This window comes from Ixodes scapularis, unplaced genomic scaffold, assembly GCF_016920785.2.
Source record: "Ixodes scapularis isolate PalLabHiFi unplaced genomic scaffold, ASM1692078v2 PGA_scaffold2__306_contigs__length_199485367, whole genome shotgun sequence".
Lineage (NCBI taxonomy): Eukaryota > Metazoa > Arthropoda > Arachnida > Ixodida > Ixodidae > Ixodes > Ixodes scapularis.
Window position 1 is genome coordinate 156,242,730 of NW_024609857.1, and position 18,654 is coordinate 156,261,383.

The 18,654-nt window shown below is 42.4% G+C and overlaps 1 protein-coding gene across 1 annotated transcript in view; it reads left to right on the forward strand.

Moving 5' to 3' along the window:
- The window catches only part of LOC8025532 (MAP kinase-activated protein kinase 2), a 56,805-nt gene that overhangs the window by 11,882 nt on the left and 26,269 nt on the right, over positions 1-18,654 (forward strand). Inside the window, exon 3 of the mRNA XM_029988636.4 lies at positions 15,143-15,207. Coding sequence (XP_029844496.2) covers positions 15,143-15,207 — 65 coding nt within the window. The remainder of the gene's footprint in view (positions 1-15,142; positions 15,208-18,654) is intronic.

The following is an 18,654-nucleotide window of genomic DNA, read 5'->3' on the forward strand; positions in this document are numbered from 1 at the left end:
TTTTTTACGTTTTTTTTTTTTAGATAAAGATCAGAACAAGAGGATTGGGCACTGCAAAGTTTGAGCTGTGCGGTTAAAACGGATAGCTTTAACCATACAATTTCTTTGAGTAGTCACTTAGCCACTGGTGCCTTGGATCTAGCAGGAGAGGGGGGGCGATATGTGCATTATCTTTTACTGAGCTTACATGGGGTTTTGTTTCCTTTATTGAACTCGGTGGCATCATTGCAGGTGTTTTATTTGAGCCAGGATTTTGTTAGTGCAAGTTGAAAGCACATAACAGATACAACCTGGGGAACAGGAAACAGAAACGAAGAGCACATTGCCTCATTTAAATGCATAAAATCGCAGCACTGGCAATAACCCAAGCATGGATAAATTCCACTGTTGTCATAAATTCAATTAATAAAGATTTAGATACAACCTGGGGAACAGGAAACAGAAACGAAGAGCACATTGCCTCATTTAAATGCATAAAATCGCAGCACTGGCAATAACCCAAGCATGGATAAATTCCACTGTTGTCATAAATTCAATTAATAAAGATTTTTAAACTGCACTCAACTCAGTTGCGGAATAGTTGGGGAGGGTGTTCCATTTGAAAATTCACAAAATGGATATGGCACATACATTTCTCGGTTAGTCAGCACAATCCTTTCAGTTCCATTGATTTCTGCTGGTTCTTTCATGCTGCATTTTGTATTGAATCATTTGTCTGAAAACTATGGTGAAAATGGGCAGATGTTCAGCTTCCTATATCTTCTTTAACTAGAAAATGTATGTTTTGAGTTGTCCTAGCCATCCCTTTACAAAAAGGGTTGTCTCTAGTTTGTTTTGATCCGTGTCTCCTGAGTCGACATGAGTCGACAATCCCTTTCCCGCGTAAACATTTGGATGTGTCTGCATCGCGTTTGAGCTGCAACAAGGCCCCATTTCTTTGTATAATTTGGTCGGTCTTCCCGAGTATAAAAACAAAAACATTTGTGGCACACTATGGCAATGATTATCAACAAACAAGCAGTCCTATTCGAGCCTAACTGGATATTGGGTGAACTAGACTGCACATCGAGTTCTATATTTACATGCTGCCATGTTAGCCATTGAGATGGACGGTATAACTAGCCCCTCAAGCAATGAGAGGATTTCTTTGGGAGCTGCACGATGCAATTAATTGGAGAGTTGGGGGAAACAAGAAGGGTGAATCCAAGAATGGATGCAGGCTGGATTTAATTGATAATGCAATACGCTTGCCACCCTGCGAGGCAGTTAAAGGTTGAAGTGCTGTTATCTCGAGGTTGTCTTCTGCGAGGTAATGTCCGTCTTTCTAGCGGCCCTTCAGTTGTGACATCGCCGGTGGTAGATCCGTGCATCGCGTGAGGGATTATCGGCTGCGCCCAGCGGTTATCAGCTGCGTCGTTTCCTCGGCAAGGTCAGTTTCAGGCAGTGTTGGGTGGAAATGGGATACCCAGCTGTGACCAGATTTCTCTGAAGGTGTGTTCCCTTCAACAACAGGGATTTTGCCCTGCGTATCGGGAAGAGGCGACCTCTCGTAGAATCGGTCATAGCCGCAGGTTGCAGATTAAACGGAGTCGCCCACTCGACTAAGAGGAACAGAATGGTGTGTTGTTCTGTCGTCTTAGCAGTGCTGTTTGTTGGCCCAGGTTTGGTCTCGGGGCCTCCGAGTGCTGTGTCACTCAGGCCTGAATGAAACACTGTAGAATGCAGGTCCTGGAGAATATGCAGCTTTTAGAACTTCTGTACTTCGCAGAGATACTGGAAAGCTATACAAAATGCTGAAACATGTGCAACGATAGCTGAGATACCAATACAAAAATGCATTTGCGAAATGTACGAGGGTATCTATCAGGACTGTATTGAAAATATTGACGAAAAATTATAAGAAAATAAAAACTTCCAAATATCTGCAAGGACAACCAAAATATTAACATAGAAATACAACTATGAAAAGATTGCAGTACCAGTGTGCTCTGTTCAGTCAAGTCCTTCAGTGTCAACCATGTGACATACATATACAATTACAAGAAAGTATTGCAATACCAGTGTGCTCTGCTTAGTCCAGTCCTTCGGTGGCGACCCTGTAACATAGAAATACAATTATGAAAAGTATTGCAATACCAGTGTGCATGCTTAGTCAAGTCCTTCAGTACCGGCCATGTGACATATAGATACAATTACGAAAAGTATTGCAGTACTTGTGTGCACTGCTTAGTCGAGTCCTTCAGTGGTGACCATGGGATGGCATCTCAGCAGTGTTTACGTTTACGTGTTTACTGGGGATATCTACAGCCTGCAGATTTAGAGTCGGTAGGGATTAATGAATGGTATGTGTTTCAATGCAAGGAAATAATCACTAGCACTGTTATAAGACTGGCAGTCTGCCTCTACAAATTAATGGTGCTGATGTCTGTGATGTGATTGCTGCGTCCATTGCACCAAATTGCACCAAGGGGCGAACCCTGCTACATCCTGCTACATTTTGCCAAAATATGGGTAATCTGCACCAAGCCTGCGCCAAAGAACTAATTTCGGTAGCCTTTCAAAACTGAAACTAAACTGAATACCGTAATTGAGCATGCGTGAGCTCGGTAGCGCAAGCGGCCACCCGACACAAAGTTCCCTGTATCAGTTGTCCGTCTGGTTTTGCATGGTTTTTGCTGCCTTCGTTTTGCGCTCTCGTCATCTCGTGGGTCACGCCTGGTGCGTCTAATCTTGTCTCGCGTCACTTTTAAATTTTTTCGATAGACGCGGGCGTGTGTTGACGTCCAGACGCTAGCGTGCCATGTACCAGCCATGCCGTCATGCTGTGAAACAAAACCACGTTTTTGCGCGGCGGGAGTTACTTGGTGAGCTGAAGCACTCGCTCCGGAAAGCAATGGCTGTGTGAAAACTATATTTGGTCCCTGCCTGCCACTCATCGTGGTCGCGCGACGTTGAGTGTTGCCGTCCCCACGTTGCTGCAGATATGGCACTTTCTAAACTGAAAAATAAGTACCGCCGCATGTTCATCAACATTCCTGTTTTTGTTTAAACCATACGCTACTGCAAAAATTCATACTTAACTCAAAGACTGCTGTGTCGAGGTTCGTGAAAAATCTGTTGCGAAAGAAAGTTGGTTGCGAAAAGTGAGCTAAAGCAAATAAGGCAATGTCTGCACGCTGAACCCGCACAGCGCGCTTGCTTTTCTCGAGTTGAGTCGTTGCACAAAGCGCTCCAAGAACTTTCTGACCCTGGCTCGCGATGTCTTGCATCGATGCGCTCAGGTTCTTTTTTTCTGTTCGTCTAGCTTGTACCTCGCCTCCCGTCTTGGCAGGCATGCGCCGCTGGACTGTTTGTTGTCGTATGCGGGACAGTTTCATTTTGCGTACAATTTTGGGAACCAGTTGGCGGCGGAACGGAGTGGCATGGTTTCGGTTTCAGTCGAACAGCCCTTGTCTCTGCTTGCGCGACGAAACACGTGCAACTGCAAGCCTGTCGAAGTTGCCCTCACGTGCATAAATACATGATTGCACAACAGAGGCACCAGCCGGGACGCCTGCAATCCATTGTTTTATGTTTGCTTACTTTTGACGAAAATCTGGCACCTCAGGAACTCGTAAAACGGTGGCAAGCGGTTTTTCGGAATTGCTTGGCAACGCCTTCAGCACTGTAGACTTGTGGGATGTCTCAGCAGTAAAAACATGGCAGCAAATTTCGTCAGAACACGTCACATCACATCACAACACAACACAAAGTGCCCTCCATTTGTCGAGCACTTAAAACAAATATTTTTATTTTTCTAAGAATATCTGCTCCAAATGCCACTTTTGCTGCTCCGAAACACTGTTTTGGCTGCTCCAAAAAACACTTTTGTTGCTCCAAAACACTGTTCTAGCTGCTCCGAAAGGTGCTCCAAAATGGCTTAGGCCAATCACATCACTGTGATGTAAGCAAGGCATCTGATTCAAATCGACCAGGGGGAAGCTTTTGCTGGCTTTGCTTTTGTTGGACCAATCTTTTCTACTCCATCTTATTTTACAGCATAGAGCTGCTAATGTGATGTGGGTGATAAGTAAAAATATCCAACATCACTATTAAAGCATGCGCAAGTCACATATGTTGCCTGTGAATGTTACGAAACTGAGAAAGAAAATTAAGATTTATTTATGGCAGGTTTGTAAATTGGTGTAACAAATTACTGTGGAAATTGGCTAAAGAAAAGGCAAGGAACAGTGTTGCCATGGCCTAAACAAGATCTGGCATGTGTGTCATTGACATTTAAAAACATTTGTGACATATATTTGTAAAAACTTACTTTTAATTGTACTCTCACTTCGTAACAAAAAATATAGATTTTTTTAAAAGATTTAATAGGCAATTTTGTTTAAAGCAAAGGACATCTCTACTATGGCAACTGTTGCTATTATGAGTAGTTGATGCTAACTATCAGCAGTGTACTACTTTAAGTACTACTTTAAGTAGGTTTATAATATTTGTACTTTACTTGAAGTACATTGTCTGGGTATGTATTTAGACTTAAAGTATTTTTCTCCTAATTGTTTCCGAGGAGAGTACAAATCCCGACTTCAAATTACATTCCCCAAATGTTATCTTGTTAAATTTGTATCACAAAATGATGCTTTATCAGCTCTGAAGCAATACTGGGAGGGATATTCTACTCTCATTTCAAATAACAGTTTCGTTCCAGTCACGGTTACTGAACAAATTTCATTCCTGAATGGTTTTCGGTTTTGGTTAACGGTTACGATTTGAGTCCTTGGTTATTAAAGAAAAAGATACACCTCCAATTACCCCTGGGGCAATGCATACCAGTTTTAAAAAGCACTGCATAAGGGGGTGAAAGGACATAATATAATGAAAGATTGTGTAAAAAAGTAGTTGTACTTTATTTTGTAAGTACATTGTATCTATAGTACTTTATTCCAAGTACATTGTGCCGGTGTACTTACTACTTTACTTGAAGTACATAACCTCTCCTGTACTTTGTATTTTACCTCAATTACTTTTTAGATTTACTTTACCCGATACTGGCTACCGGCCATTAAAGACCATTTTATATGATATCAGTCATACAGTGATGTCTCACTCATGTGTATACCCCACTATATAGACCACATTTTTGGGGATGGACTGGGTAAATATATTTATTTGTCTCATTATTTATCATGGACAACTGACATTATAGACAATTTTGGGGGCAATGGAGGATGCGTTTCAGATTTTATTGTCTTCGTCCATTTTTTTATTGTTCCCCCTCTCTGGGTCTACAAGATGTTAATATTCCTCTTGATAAAACTGTAAAGGGGGCAGAGACTTCGTCAGGCATCGCTTTTTGTCACTCCACACCTCCCGTTCGGTCGGGGAGCAAATGAAGCAAGATAGACATGTATGACATTGACTTGGCAAGGGGTACAATTCCAGAAAGATGAAATCACATAGGTAGTCCTTGAAATGTATCCCAGTGCAAGAAATATACTGGAAAGTATGTTGAAATATAGAAATACCAGGACACTCATTAAATTGTGCTACAATAAAAAAAAAAAAAAAAAAAAAGGTAAATTGTAGTTTGCTAACACTATTGTAGTCATTTGTATAGCAATACTGTCCAATCCTGCCTAAAGAACACTCATCAGCATGAAACTGATGCCATACTCACTGCAGTGGACCGGACATAATGGTTAGATTAATGAATCTCTTGATCAGTTGGGCATTTCATGCAAGTGCTTCTCTTTGTAATTGTTAGCGATTCTTCCAAACTTTGAACAAGCCTTTAAGTCTATGGTCTGTTTTATTCATGAACCCTCAAAACTGTTGTTATTTAGATCGTTTTCTTATGGCCTCAAGCCCTTAATTGTTTCAACCACTGAGTAATTAACCAATTAAGGTCATTCATAATTGGAATGGCCTTCGCTGACCATATTGCCAGCGTTAGTGACGCCCGTCCTTATGCTCCAAGTTTTTTCTTCTTTCTGTGAAACATATCTTATTGTTTTCAAAAGTTTGTATCATCCATTTTTTATTATAAGTAACAGAACTACCGTTAATAAATAGATCTGCAAAGCAACCCTATCTTGTGCTCTAGCTGATATGGGATTGCAGTTCATTCTGCTAAAGAACTATCAAGCCTTATTAGACACTGCTTCAGTGTAATACATGCAAATGGGAAGCTGTGTTTGTTTGCCTTTCATTTATTTATTTTGCAGTGGAATTTCTCTGTGAAGTTACGCTTTTTAGCTTTCTATGAATTGAACAGGTAAAACTTTAAGTTTCAGTTTAGCATTTGATGATGCAACCACTTCAGATCAATCGGTGTGTTTGACCAAGCTTGGTGTTTACAAGTATTCTGGCAAAGGACCAATTATTATTTGGGTACAATTCGCTCAACCCATCTTGTAAGTAATGCACAGGCATATTTTTGTGCAGTGAGTGTACTTATATTGATTGAATATCATGCCCAAGGAATGAAATTATTCCTATAATAATACAATACCTCGCAGTGTTCTGGTGCCCCAAACCAACATTTCGGTTTTCCTTCCGGTTATAGCTGGATTTTTTGTGTTTACTTCTTTCTTGTGGCTCTTTGGCGGCTATGTCAGACAGGCCTCCACGTCGGAACGGTTATAGCTGGATTTTTTGTGTTTACTTCTTTCTTGTGGCTCTTTGGCGGCTATGTTAGACAGGCCTCCACGCGGAAATGGCTTCCCACAAAACTTCCTTCACAATAAAGCAATTCCAGGATATCTTCCTTAAATTCTGCTTGCTGTGCACCGATTTTAGTACCGTAGTAACAGCACGCACATAATTAGCTGCAATGTCGGCGCTTTCGGGTAAATCGGAAGCTTGTAGAGCAGAAAAAATACGACACAATGCAGCTGCCGTGCGGGCTCTGGTGGGAAAAGGGAGATTGCACAAGGGTGCTGGGTGCAGTTGCAATAAAACCCTTTGTGCCCGGGACGAGGAAAAATGATTGCACCGGTCTTGCGCATGAAGGGAGGCACCTGCAGCAGCGTGGCTTCCCGCCTTTGTCGTTGGGTGTGTCGTCCAACGCTTGACTTGAGACGGGCGATTGTTCCCGTGCTTGCTGTTCCTTCGAGCATGGATGGGAGCCTTCATGGTGCACGCTCTACTTCGTTCAGTGTTAGCTAATGTTACTAGATATTACAGTTTTGAAACCAGGGTTGCCAGCGGTGAATTAAATTTTCCCGTTACTCAGGTGCTTAAAAGCAGGTTAGATTTGGGGCAAAAACAGCTACATCTTTAGTCTAATGGGACCTTAATTTAAAAAGGATATTTGAAATGGCTGTTTATGGCAGTTCAAACCCTCGTATTGAGTCAGTATGTTAACTTGGTAAAGAAGTAAACCACCCTCGAAAATTTTTATTTTATTTTTATGTGGCAAAAATTATAAGTGGAGCAAGGCATTGTTTTCTTCGGTAGTAAAGGGGCTCTAAAGTCAGTTTTGAAAAAGGTCGTTTTTGATCTTATATTGTTTCAAAAGTATTAATTCCCGCATATGCCAAGTCCTATATTACAAAACCGCCTATCCATCTCGGAGCAAGAGAGAAACATGTGGACTCTTTTTTCTCTCGGGCTGCATTGTGTGGACCAATGAAAGCCCTACAATACATGCAGATTCCGGATGATTTTATTATATCTCGTCTCGAAGAATCTGATAGGTAGACAATCGGATAAGACTTGTCTTTTTCACCGCTGGCAACGCCATTGCTTGCTAGTCGCCGACAAGTGCCCTTCATCGACCACTTCACTCGGAAGAAAATTCTTCCCAGAAATTGCGTGTCACAATCTTTGAACGCTCTTTTAATCAGGAAATAAGCTACGCACGATTGTAATTTGGGGTTTATTGGGATGCTTAGAGCGTCTAGATTGAGTTGTCACCACAAAAAGACAATCCCAGAATCAACTTCAGTGCCCCTTTAATGTAGGACTTTTCTAGTGATTCTTGAAATACAGTGTCTCCTGATGTTTGGTGTCTCGGGCAAAAAATGCCAACTTAGTTGAAATAAAATTATAGTTTGCATCAATATTTACCAACAAAAAAAATGCAAGTTTTTTTTTTTTTTTTTTTTTTTTTATTTATGTAAAGACTGCAGCAAAACTGGGGTTATAACAGTTCATATTTTCCACTTCTTTCATTTACTTCTTTGGAGAGGAGTAAAAAAAATTAAACATGTTTTGGTTTTTTATGTACATAGGATTATCAAGATACCCACTTTTGCACAAGTCTTTAATAGAAATGAAACTGGCATTTCTTTGGCAGCTGGACAAATAAAAGATACGTCTGCAAGATCATTTGCGTTTTACTGTTGGGTCCGTGCTTTGTTTTTACACTAAAGGTTTATTGTAGACGTGTCAACAATAAATGCATAACCATGACAGTACTGCTTATGCTAGTTGTCTGCATGTAGTCATGACGGCACTGACATTTTGACTGGCACGAGCATTTTCGAAATTTATGAGAAATCTCGGCTCTTAATCTGTCGAAAAATTTAGTTTGTTCTGTAGCTTGGTCATTTCCTGAAAGAAACTGCATTTAATAAAAACCTATATTTTATAGCCTAACAAGAACATTTCTGGAAAAAGCTAGGAAATCTGCTAGATATCACTCGTACACAAGCTAGAATATCCCACCAGCAGCTAAATTTGATTTTTCCCCGCTGGATGAACGTTACAAAAAAATAGTCCAGTGTTGGAAAAAAATAAGTTAGCTGGAAAAACAGCTACATGGTAACATTGTGGAATTTTACATAGATGCTGTTGAACTAAGGGTGTTCTAGCAGTGGCGCTGCATTAGGCCTACATCGTCTGCTTACTGTAGTTTTGGACAAAAACTGCATACTGCCAGCTCTGTGCTTTAAAACACATTGAAACTTGTGAAGATCTCTTTTTCGGCGACTCGCTGAATTACTGTAATAGTGAAAACGCGTGCAGGAATGCTTCGTTTTGCAACTTGAACAGTTAAAGATTTTTGTGTTTTGATGCCTATAGGAAAGCAAAGGAAACATGTAAATAAGTAATGAGCACATTTTTATTCGCTTACGTAAATAACAGCCTCATACGTTTAAAAAAGGTTTGTCTGTTACCTGGAAGCATCAAGAAGGGTAGCCGGTAAGGATGAGTGCCTTAATGCAACCCCTCACAGGCAACACATGAAGGCCCCCCTCCCGAACCTAGTTCACAACTGAATTCATCTGCTATTACTGCAAGCAAGTTTGTCCGCCCCTTGCACAGAGCGGAGGCATGTGGTTTAGAGAAGCTCGTTTTAGCGAACGCCGTTTTACCGACCCTAGTTTATCAAATCCCTTTATAGAGAACCCAGTTTAGAGAAAATGGCGATGAGCCTCCTTTTAGCGAATTTGGGTAAGTCGGTGAGTTAACATTTTTGTAATAGGCCGCCGCAGACTGCCACCGCGAAGCGGCGGGAATGCGACGGGGCGGCTGGGTTAACACGCGCACCAGTGATACACAATCGAAGAAGGAAAGCTTTTTTTAAAAAGCGTCCCCTTTTCGATAAATGGCGTTTCTCTAAACCGTGCTTCGATAAAGCGTTTTCGTTCACTAGAACGTGCTTCGATGAAATGGCATTCGATCAACCGTAGTAAACCTGCACAGAGAGTGCAATGGTGAGCCCCAGCGTCGTCTGCTACTCGTAGCAACTGCTCCCTTGCCTTTATTATTACTTTCAGAAATCCACACCTTCTTTACGAATGAGGACTCTGTCTTCGAGTACGGGGATGTGAAATAGTTTGAAGGGAACATTATTTTGCGCTGCAAGAGTCAAAGAAGTCACGGCTGAGATATTGCTTGCTACCAACTGAAGAGTATGCGGAGAGCAAGTTGTCTGCTTCTTGCGCAGGAGTTGCGGTGACGTCAAAACGATGCCGAGCTTTATTAGCTTTGATGGGAAGGATAGTAGGTGGACCTTAAAGGGATACTTCAGCTAAATTTGAAATATACCTGTTGGGTTCAAAAATAGGTTGAATATGATCCACAATATCTGTAAATGACAATCACACGTTTGTATTTTAAGCCTGGTGGCTGTATTTTTCGTTTAAACGGCCCACTCCGGCAAGCTGTCGGAGAGCAGCCAGCGGAGAGCACATGACATTCAACGCAATCGTGACGTAGCTCGTCTCAGGACGGGCAAAGCTGCGGCGAGGCCACGGGCAGGGCTCACGTGGAGAGGATTGCCTAGTCGTTCCAGCCACCGAAGGGGCTGCTTTTGTACGAATCTTGAGTGACGGTATAATCTTCTATAATCTTGTAGAGGGACAATAGTGACTTCTGGGACTGACAAAAGAGATTCTCGGGGAGAGGGGAAATTCCTTTTCGTGTCTTCGCTAACAGGATTTTGGTGTGTCCGATGTGAGAACTGCTCCTTTGAACACTTATAGACCGAAAAATAAGCGCCGAAATTTCGTTGTAGTATCCCTTTAATGCTAATGTCTTGAGGTCTACCCACTACTTTTTTCAATCCGCCAATAAGAGCTTGGCGTTCTGAAATTATTGCAACCCCTGTGCAAGGAGCAGACGAACTTGTTCACCGCATAACATCTTTGGGGGTGGAGCTTTGTTGCTCACTTATCCCTCCCTCTCACCTTTTTTTACGCCTCCTCTGATTCGTGGAGAGACTCCTCATTCTTCAGATCTCCACTCCCCTTCGCAAAGTGATGCGTTTTGGTTGACTTGCTTGCCGTATAACTTTGGTGTTAGTTGTGAGGTGGCAGCACCATCAACTTGTGCTCGTTGATTTTTTTTTTTGGGGGGGGGGGGGGGGGATTGTTTTTTAGGTTTAGAGCATGAATGTGTGAATCAAACTCTTTGTTGAGGCTGGAGGTTTTTGGATGTGGCAATTCTTGGATTCTTGTCTTGCTTGAAATAATGTCAGGATGGTTGGTGATGGCATTTCCGATCTCTTTGGTCCATGAACACTGTGATACAGAGATGTGATCTGGCCGTGGGTAACAGTTTGGGCGTGATCAAGTCCTTATGCGCCAAAAGAATTTGAAATTCTCATAGCGATTAATAGTCAGTCTAGTTCAGATGTAACTACGATTCCATGTTTTTGGAGTTTATTTTTCACTAAATTCGGAGGGTGTGTTTCAATTGTTTTTCGCTGAAAATTCAAGGTTTATCAGAGTTTTTTTTTTAGATTTCCAATTCTTTAAAATTTATAGATTAATTTTACTGTTTGCAGTATTTCACTATAAAAAAAAAAAAAAAAAAAAATCCGGACACATACATACAATAAATTCGTAAGAACTCATCTGTATTGAATGATGTCTGCAGCTTCATTTGGCTTTGGCGCTCTTGCTAGGACCGTTACTAACTGTCCCATGACAAATCTTGCAAAAAGGTATTGCCTGAAGTAAGGTCAATACTTCGAAATGACTAAACACCTGACCGCAGTCGCTGGGAAACAGGGAAGCTCCAGCTACCTTGCCCCCCTCCTATGAAATCTTCAGTTTCATAGCTTTCATTATTATAAAAACACAACCCCTTCTCTCCCTAAGAAACGCAAATAGTATGCCCCTAACTGGAAAGTGGAACAGTGGCTTTTGTCGTGACCCAGAAGTACGGTGACCCGTTGGTGTTCTCAATGAATCTTGATGAGATAGACGGTGAACTCCCTTTTGTAAATAGTCCAATATTTCAAATGAAAATGAAGTGGCCTCCCTTCAAGACCATCGACCCTGTGCTTTCACCCAATTTATTCGAAAATGCATCTTTTTGCTTTTCATTGCTTTTTTATTTTGCCAATTGACGAAAATTTTACCGAACAGTCGGTGTTTTCCTGAGTTTTTCCGATTTATCCGTGAACACTGAAACCTACATATAACTAACAAGACATAGCCATAAAATGTTTACAATAATTTTATGGGCATTTGATTGATGAACAATTACTCAAAATAATCTGCTATAATCGGAGGCTACTTTATCTGGGAAGTTCATAAAAGTTCCCACTGATTCTATAGTTTTTACTAATAAGAGCAAGCATTTGGTGTGTAGCAGCCAAATTGTGAAAGAAATAACAATTGTTCCATTACACTAAAAACAATTTGTTTCATCACACTAAAAATAGGTGATTTGTAGTTGTAAGCTAGAAATAGCCTTTTAGGGCTTTTTGTTTTTTATGTAAAGTCCTTAAAGAAATTTTTATGGAGGCTCATGTCACAATTAGTAAGGTTAAAATGTCATTATGTTGGGTTGCTTAGTTTAGACACAGCAACAGTTTCTCGTATTTATTGGAAAAGGCACTACTTTGACACTAGTTGAATTCAATTTATTTTTTTGCAGAAAATCCTACATTGCCATAATAGGTGGTCTGAAAAAGAACTAACTATCCAAAAGTTATTTAAGATACAGTTAAAATACTGAAAAGGCTATCAAAATAAAATGTACATAAGTAAATGTGCATAAAGCAAAACAGAAAAATCAGGATTATATTTTAGGAGAAATGATCCCACATCATCATACATAAAATTAGACTCGGGCAACATATTCCACGCAGTAACCAGACAAGGAAAGAATACATATTTCTTTGCAAGTACTTATTATTGTCAGTTTCCATCAAGTCATTGAAAAAAACTGCAAAAACCTCTCTGGAGTTTTTCCACCTTGACAATGAAGGCTTTCAACTAATCAAAATTGTAATATCTTGTTGTAGCACTAACCTTCCTACTGTAACTTCCTCATATAAAACTTGCAGCAGGGTGTCTGGCTTTTTTTCCCAGTTTGCCTACAAGGTACTTTTGGTTTGGATCCTACGATTCGCATCCATATTCAGTTGTAGGTCTTTCCATACAGCAACGTCTTTGGAGCCCTGTCTAAATTTCAAATGAGGAAATTTAGAGTGGTCAGCTTTTGTAATAATCTGAGTGATGTTAAGATTTAAAGAAAGTGCACTAACAATATGATCCAAAGCCACCTTCCCTTTCAGCAATTGAAACCCTATCTCAAAAGTCCTTTGAGTTGTGTAGTTGTGTAGTACACGATAGGGGTACTTTTTATAACCATGCTGATTTAGAGAAAAATATCCGTTTATATTAGTAGGTAGGTGCTTCTCAACACTGCAATAGATAATAGTATGCTTCAAAATCTTGCAACACATGCAACTCAGTGAGGTGGTGCAATAATTCACTTTATTTTGGCATATGATTGTGGATTGGCATTGTTTTTCATTCATTTGGGAAGACACTTGCTGCTAACGATTTGAAAAGAAGGATCTATAAGTAATGGGACACAATCGACGAGCACAACTTTAAAACTCTACCTGACAGCCCGTTGGGGTCTTCCCAACATCAAGCTCATCTAAGCATTCCTTGCGTCTTCTACACTGATGACCATGGGCGACATGCAATTTACTGTTTCTTCATGAGAGGGGAGCTAGAAAAATTTTTTGTTGTTGAGCCCAAGATAAATAGATATGTAAAGGGCCCCTGAAAAGAAAAAGAGATGTTTTTTTTTTAAACAGTCTGGTTGGGACACACGTGTCAATAAATAAATTTAATGAATTTGAAATTCTGCATACGAAGTCCATGACGTCATGGGTCGTTCCGGAATTACCATCTCGGTCATGAAGGCGAAGCCGATCCACCTCTCCTCCACGCACTTGAAATTCCGAGAGAGAAAACAAGTAGAAAGGAGATGATTGCCGACTAAATCGCATCTCGCACCGTCAATATTGGTCTAAAAAAACTTTTTCTGCGTAAAATTTATTTCTTGACATGCGTATCCCAACCAAACTGTTTAAAAAGAACAATTTTTTTTCTTTTCAAGGGCTCTTTAATAACACAATTTTTATTTTTTGTTAACTTCCTTCAATCACTTTGCTTCGACGTAGATTATTTGGAATACCCCCATCCTCCTTACATGCCTCTTGTGGGTATTCCAAACACTCTTTGGTATTTTGTTGCATGCCATCTGAAAGTTTATAAAAAAATATCTTTTTGCCGTTGCTAACACCTTCCTTGTAATTTACATCCAGTTTTTCAAGTTTTGCAGGCGCAGAGACGCATGGGCAGATTTGATATTTCTGATTACCGCGTCTGCATTCATTTAAATTCTTCTTTTTTTTTTTTTCGACACCAGTCATCTGGATTTTATCACCTTTTGGTTTTGGACATACAGGGTGTTTCACCACTTAGAATACTTAATTCCTGCGGGATGTTATTGACTGCGGCGAACGTTCAGTAAGGAGTGAACTGATCAGTATCAAATTAATTACACTAATTTCACTGATTAACTTTTGAAATATTTGCTTTAGCTTGTTAGAGATTTGTTGCCTGTTCTCAAGATATGCCATTGCTGTCAATGAAATTAGGGTAAGAAGATTGCCGTTGTTAGAATTCAGACGACAAAAAACTACCTCATGCTATTCTTTCATGAAGTTAAGCCGTCTGCTAGGGGGAGGGAGGGAGGGAGGGAGAGGAGGCTGCAGGATATCTGCTAGTTTTGTACGTGTTTATGCCGGTTAGCAGACTGATGTCACTGCATGTTTTTGTTTCGAGAAAAGAAAGATTCCTGGAGTTTACAGGTTGGAGTTTTGTGTTCCGCAATTTTCGTGCAGCTATTCCCCTTAGCGGCGGCAAAATTCTGCCTTTAGTTTGTGCTGAGTCAGACTAATTTTTTCAAACTATCCGCAGCCCTGTCGGCAGCGTCTTTCGGAGATGCAGCACTTTCACGCCTGCGTACCAAATGAGAATAACACTGCTTACAAGTCAACGTCCCCATCAGTATAGACGTCCCCCTCCCGCTGGTTGGGATCAAAGCAGTGGGGGAGCACTTTTCTGGATAGGCTTGGCCCAGGTTGCTCCATATGTGGACCGAATCCCTTCCTCTAGAGTCCAGTCGACCTTGCGCATACATACGTGTATGCTAGGAGTGACCTTTTCTTCAAGGCCCAACTCTTCTCGCCAGACAGATGCCCAAGTTTCGGGGACAAACGGCTAGCTTAACTCTCGCGACAGGATCGACCCGTGCGTGCTGAAGTTCTTGCTGCCTCCCCGCCGTTTTCCTCCACCTGCTTTCGGTTGCACAAGTTTTTCTTGTTCTGCTTACGGAACGTTCGACCCTTTTCTCAGCGGTGGTCCTTGCCCTCTTTCAGCATGGAAGGAGGCGAGTTGTTCCAGAGGATCCAGGAGCGAGCAGAGGGCGCCTTCACGGAAAGGGGTGAGCGGGAGAGGGCCTGCCTCTTTTCTCGAAGTTCGGCCCATGGGCAGGGGTGGCACGCTTGCACCGTCACCTCCTGGCTGCGGTGGATTTTCTACCTCCCCTAAAGGAGGCAAGCATGACGCACAAATTTGACGAGAGTGCTGCGGGCGGCCTTTGGCTGCGCGTTCGGTCGGAGAGGACACAGGGTCCTGCCAAATGCCGAAGCGGCATTCTCGTCTGATCCGCCCCATGCCGGCCACCGGCGGGTGGCAAAGAAAATTTGGCACCGCGCCTTTGTTATCTAGCAGGTGTCGGTTGCACGAAGCTCGTTAGATCGTCTCTATGTGACAGACGGCGTTGGCCGGAGACGGAGCCGCGCAAAATTGTCGTCGTGCCCGCCTTGGAGTCTTCGCTTAGGTAACTCCGTGTACGGCGACGTTTCAGCTTAACCGCATTTTTGGCCCGTCGGTCACGTAGCGCCGTGCATTACGGCAATCCTTGAAGTCGGTCACCTTATGGGCCTTCCTCTTGGACACATCCCTTGCCTAAACGTCCTCTAGCCCAGTGGTGGCCAGAGAGACGTTAAGTTACAGCCGCGGACGAAACTAAAAAAAGTTCAAAGAGCAGGGGAAAAAAAAGGGAAGGGGGGGGGGGGGGGGAACTGAAATGATACGATGGGAGCAGTCCTTTCCAGAGGGGACAAGTATAATTGTTGACTACAACAATTAACACCAGGCAGCGGAATGTTTCTTCAACCGCTAAGCAAAAATGAATGCATGGTTCGCTAGTCAGCCACTGCCCCAACGTCCGTTAGGTATATACGGTTCGAAATTATTCCTGGAACAAGAAAGGAAACAGGGTCACTGGACACACCTATGTGCCAAAAAGCCGTCTAGCGGTATGTACGTGGTGTGGTACAAAACTGCAAAGGCTGTGAGTCTAGAGTTTTGTGAGTCTAGAGTTTTTTTATTTTGGGGTCAGAGCAGGTGAAGGAAGGCACGCTTACCAGAGAGCTGTGAGCCGTGCCTGGACCCGCGAAGAGCTGCGTGCGGCCCTTGAGAGCCGCAGTTCGGCCACCCCTGCTCTAGCCTTTCTTTGGCCTCCTTTTCTTGAAGACTGAACGCTCCCTCGTCATCCACGCTAACGATGGGGACTCAATATTCTATTAAACTCTCTCGGTAGCTCTCGTGCCTCTGCATGACGGGCAGGAGGCGAAACCTGCCCAGTGATCCCGCAGGGTGTGGGTTTTCAAACTGGGTTCCTGGGAACCCCGGGGTTCCCCAAAGTATCCTTAGGCATTCCCCATACCCCCTAGGTCGTTCTTACCCTGGGTAAAGTGTTGCGCAGTCTAGGCACTACTTTAGGAAATCTGAGCCTTCTGTCGATGCAAAACTTCATGCCAAACACTCGCTAGTATATGCGCTATTGTTTACGAAGTCTGCAGGCTTCCACGCTAGTTCCTTGCGTCGATGCTGAGACCACGAGGGGTTCCTTGATCGTCGGTCGAGAGAGATGGGAAGACTGAAAAGTTTGGGAACCCCTGGACCAAGGAATAGCCAGAGTTTGCACATAGTGGCAGCGACGACTTTTATCGTCCGCGTACGTGTTGGCGCGACCAATTAAAAGGGGTGCCTTCCGCTTCGCCGAGCACCAGAATCACAGTCGGCACATCCGGCCGAAGGGAGCTCGTCTTTGTGGCCTGGCTCAGCTCGAGACAGCGGGGGTATTTAATTAACTGTACGCTCATTTTCCATGCGGTAATTCGTATTGTGAAAGGCTTGACTCTAATTGTGACATTATTGAAAGGTGAAGGACGAGTTGGAGAGAGAAATAATAGAGGCTTTTTTTTTATTGGGAAGGCTGGAGACAAGTGCATCAGCATGCCTTTGGTATGTCCCATTGACTAAGAAGTTGTTCTTGGTGGTCTTATCTGAATCACTTTTTGCATAGTGGGTAAGTATTTTAATGTGTAATTTTTGTTTTTATTTTATCTAAGTGTGTGTTTTTTTTCCCCACAGGGGATGGTATATATATTCAGTGATGCAAGTGCTGTCAGAATTGCACCACATCTTCAGCAAGATGGGCTTAAAGTAAAAAATAAAAGTATTTTATTATTGGATGACCCTAATATTCAGATAAGTAGAAAAGGAAAAAATGGTACAAAAAAAAAATTAGATCTTTACAATTCTCTGTAATGTGAAATTAGAGTGCAGCTTTTGAGAAGGAGGAGAGGAGGGTATGGGGGAGGGGAGGGTATGCCCCTCCTTCTCATCTGTACCCTCTCCTCATCCTCTCCTCCTTTCCTTTTCCTCTCCTCCTCCCGTTAAACTTTCCCTTTGAATCTAGCAGGAAATTTAGCGAAAATTTCCCCGCTAAATTTAGCGGATTAAGTTTCCCCGCTAAATTTAGCGGATTAAGTTTTCCCGCGAAATTTAGCGGGGAAATTGACGTCATGTAACCTCAACACCAATTCAGTTTCCTCGCTGAATTTAGTGGGGAAAATGATGTCACATGACTTCGTGTCACGTCACCCACGAACGAATTCAGTTTGTCTGCTAAATTTAGTGGGAAAATTGATGTCACATCACCTCAAAATCAATTAGATTCCCGGCTTAATTTAGTGGGGCGGTTACGGCAATGGCGACACCGCAAAACGCGGAGACGGGCGCCTAAGAGCTGCTCTTTAATATCTATTTAACGGCATCTCTACTCACTATATTGTTTGTTTCATCTCGGGTCAGCACGGTCGAAGGCTCGAATGCATAAAACCTTAAACACACATAGTAAAAGCACAAGTCACGCGGCATTCGCCGCACTCCATTGGTTTAGCCGGTGAACACAGGGAGATCACGAGTGCCACAATGTTTCACGCTTTGATGCTGTTCTCTTGGTGCCCTTGGCTCGTAGGTTGACTTCGGGTGAAATTAAGTATAAAGATTGCTCATCAATCGCTCTGGCCGGTCGATGCGCCGGCGGGTTGGTCGCCGACATCGTCTAAATTTCCAGACGATGTCTGCGACGTTCTGAACTAAAAGTCGCGAGAAAACTTTACAAAATACTAGGATGGCGGCTAACATGATGAAACAGAACCAGGGAAACTGCGGAGTGTAAAATCGAGAGGGGAAAGAAGCTTTATCCCGACTGAAGGGCTGCGCTATAGTTCAGTTTTCGTCTATATTTTGAGTATCCATTGTAAATGGAACCTACTCTCACCAGAGTCTTATTCCTAAAAAGAAGGCTCCTTGTTCCTTTCGTGCCCTATCTATTACAAAAGAAAGGTAATAAGTAATATGCTCCAGTATCAAAGAGGAACTCTCAATCATCAAATATGAACTCATTTAACGATGCAATCACGTTTTCGTTTTCGAGTGGTGTGCTAACAGATTTAGGCATCTGCTCAAAAAGCGTCGGCGGCTGCTCCAAACCAATATTTTGCCTGCTGCAGAACCTGCTACAAAAGGCCAA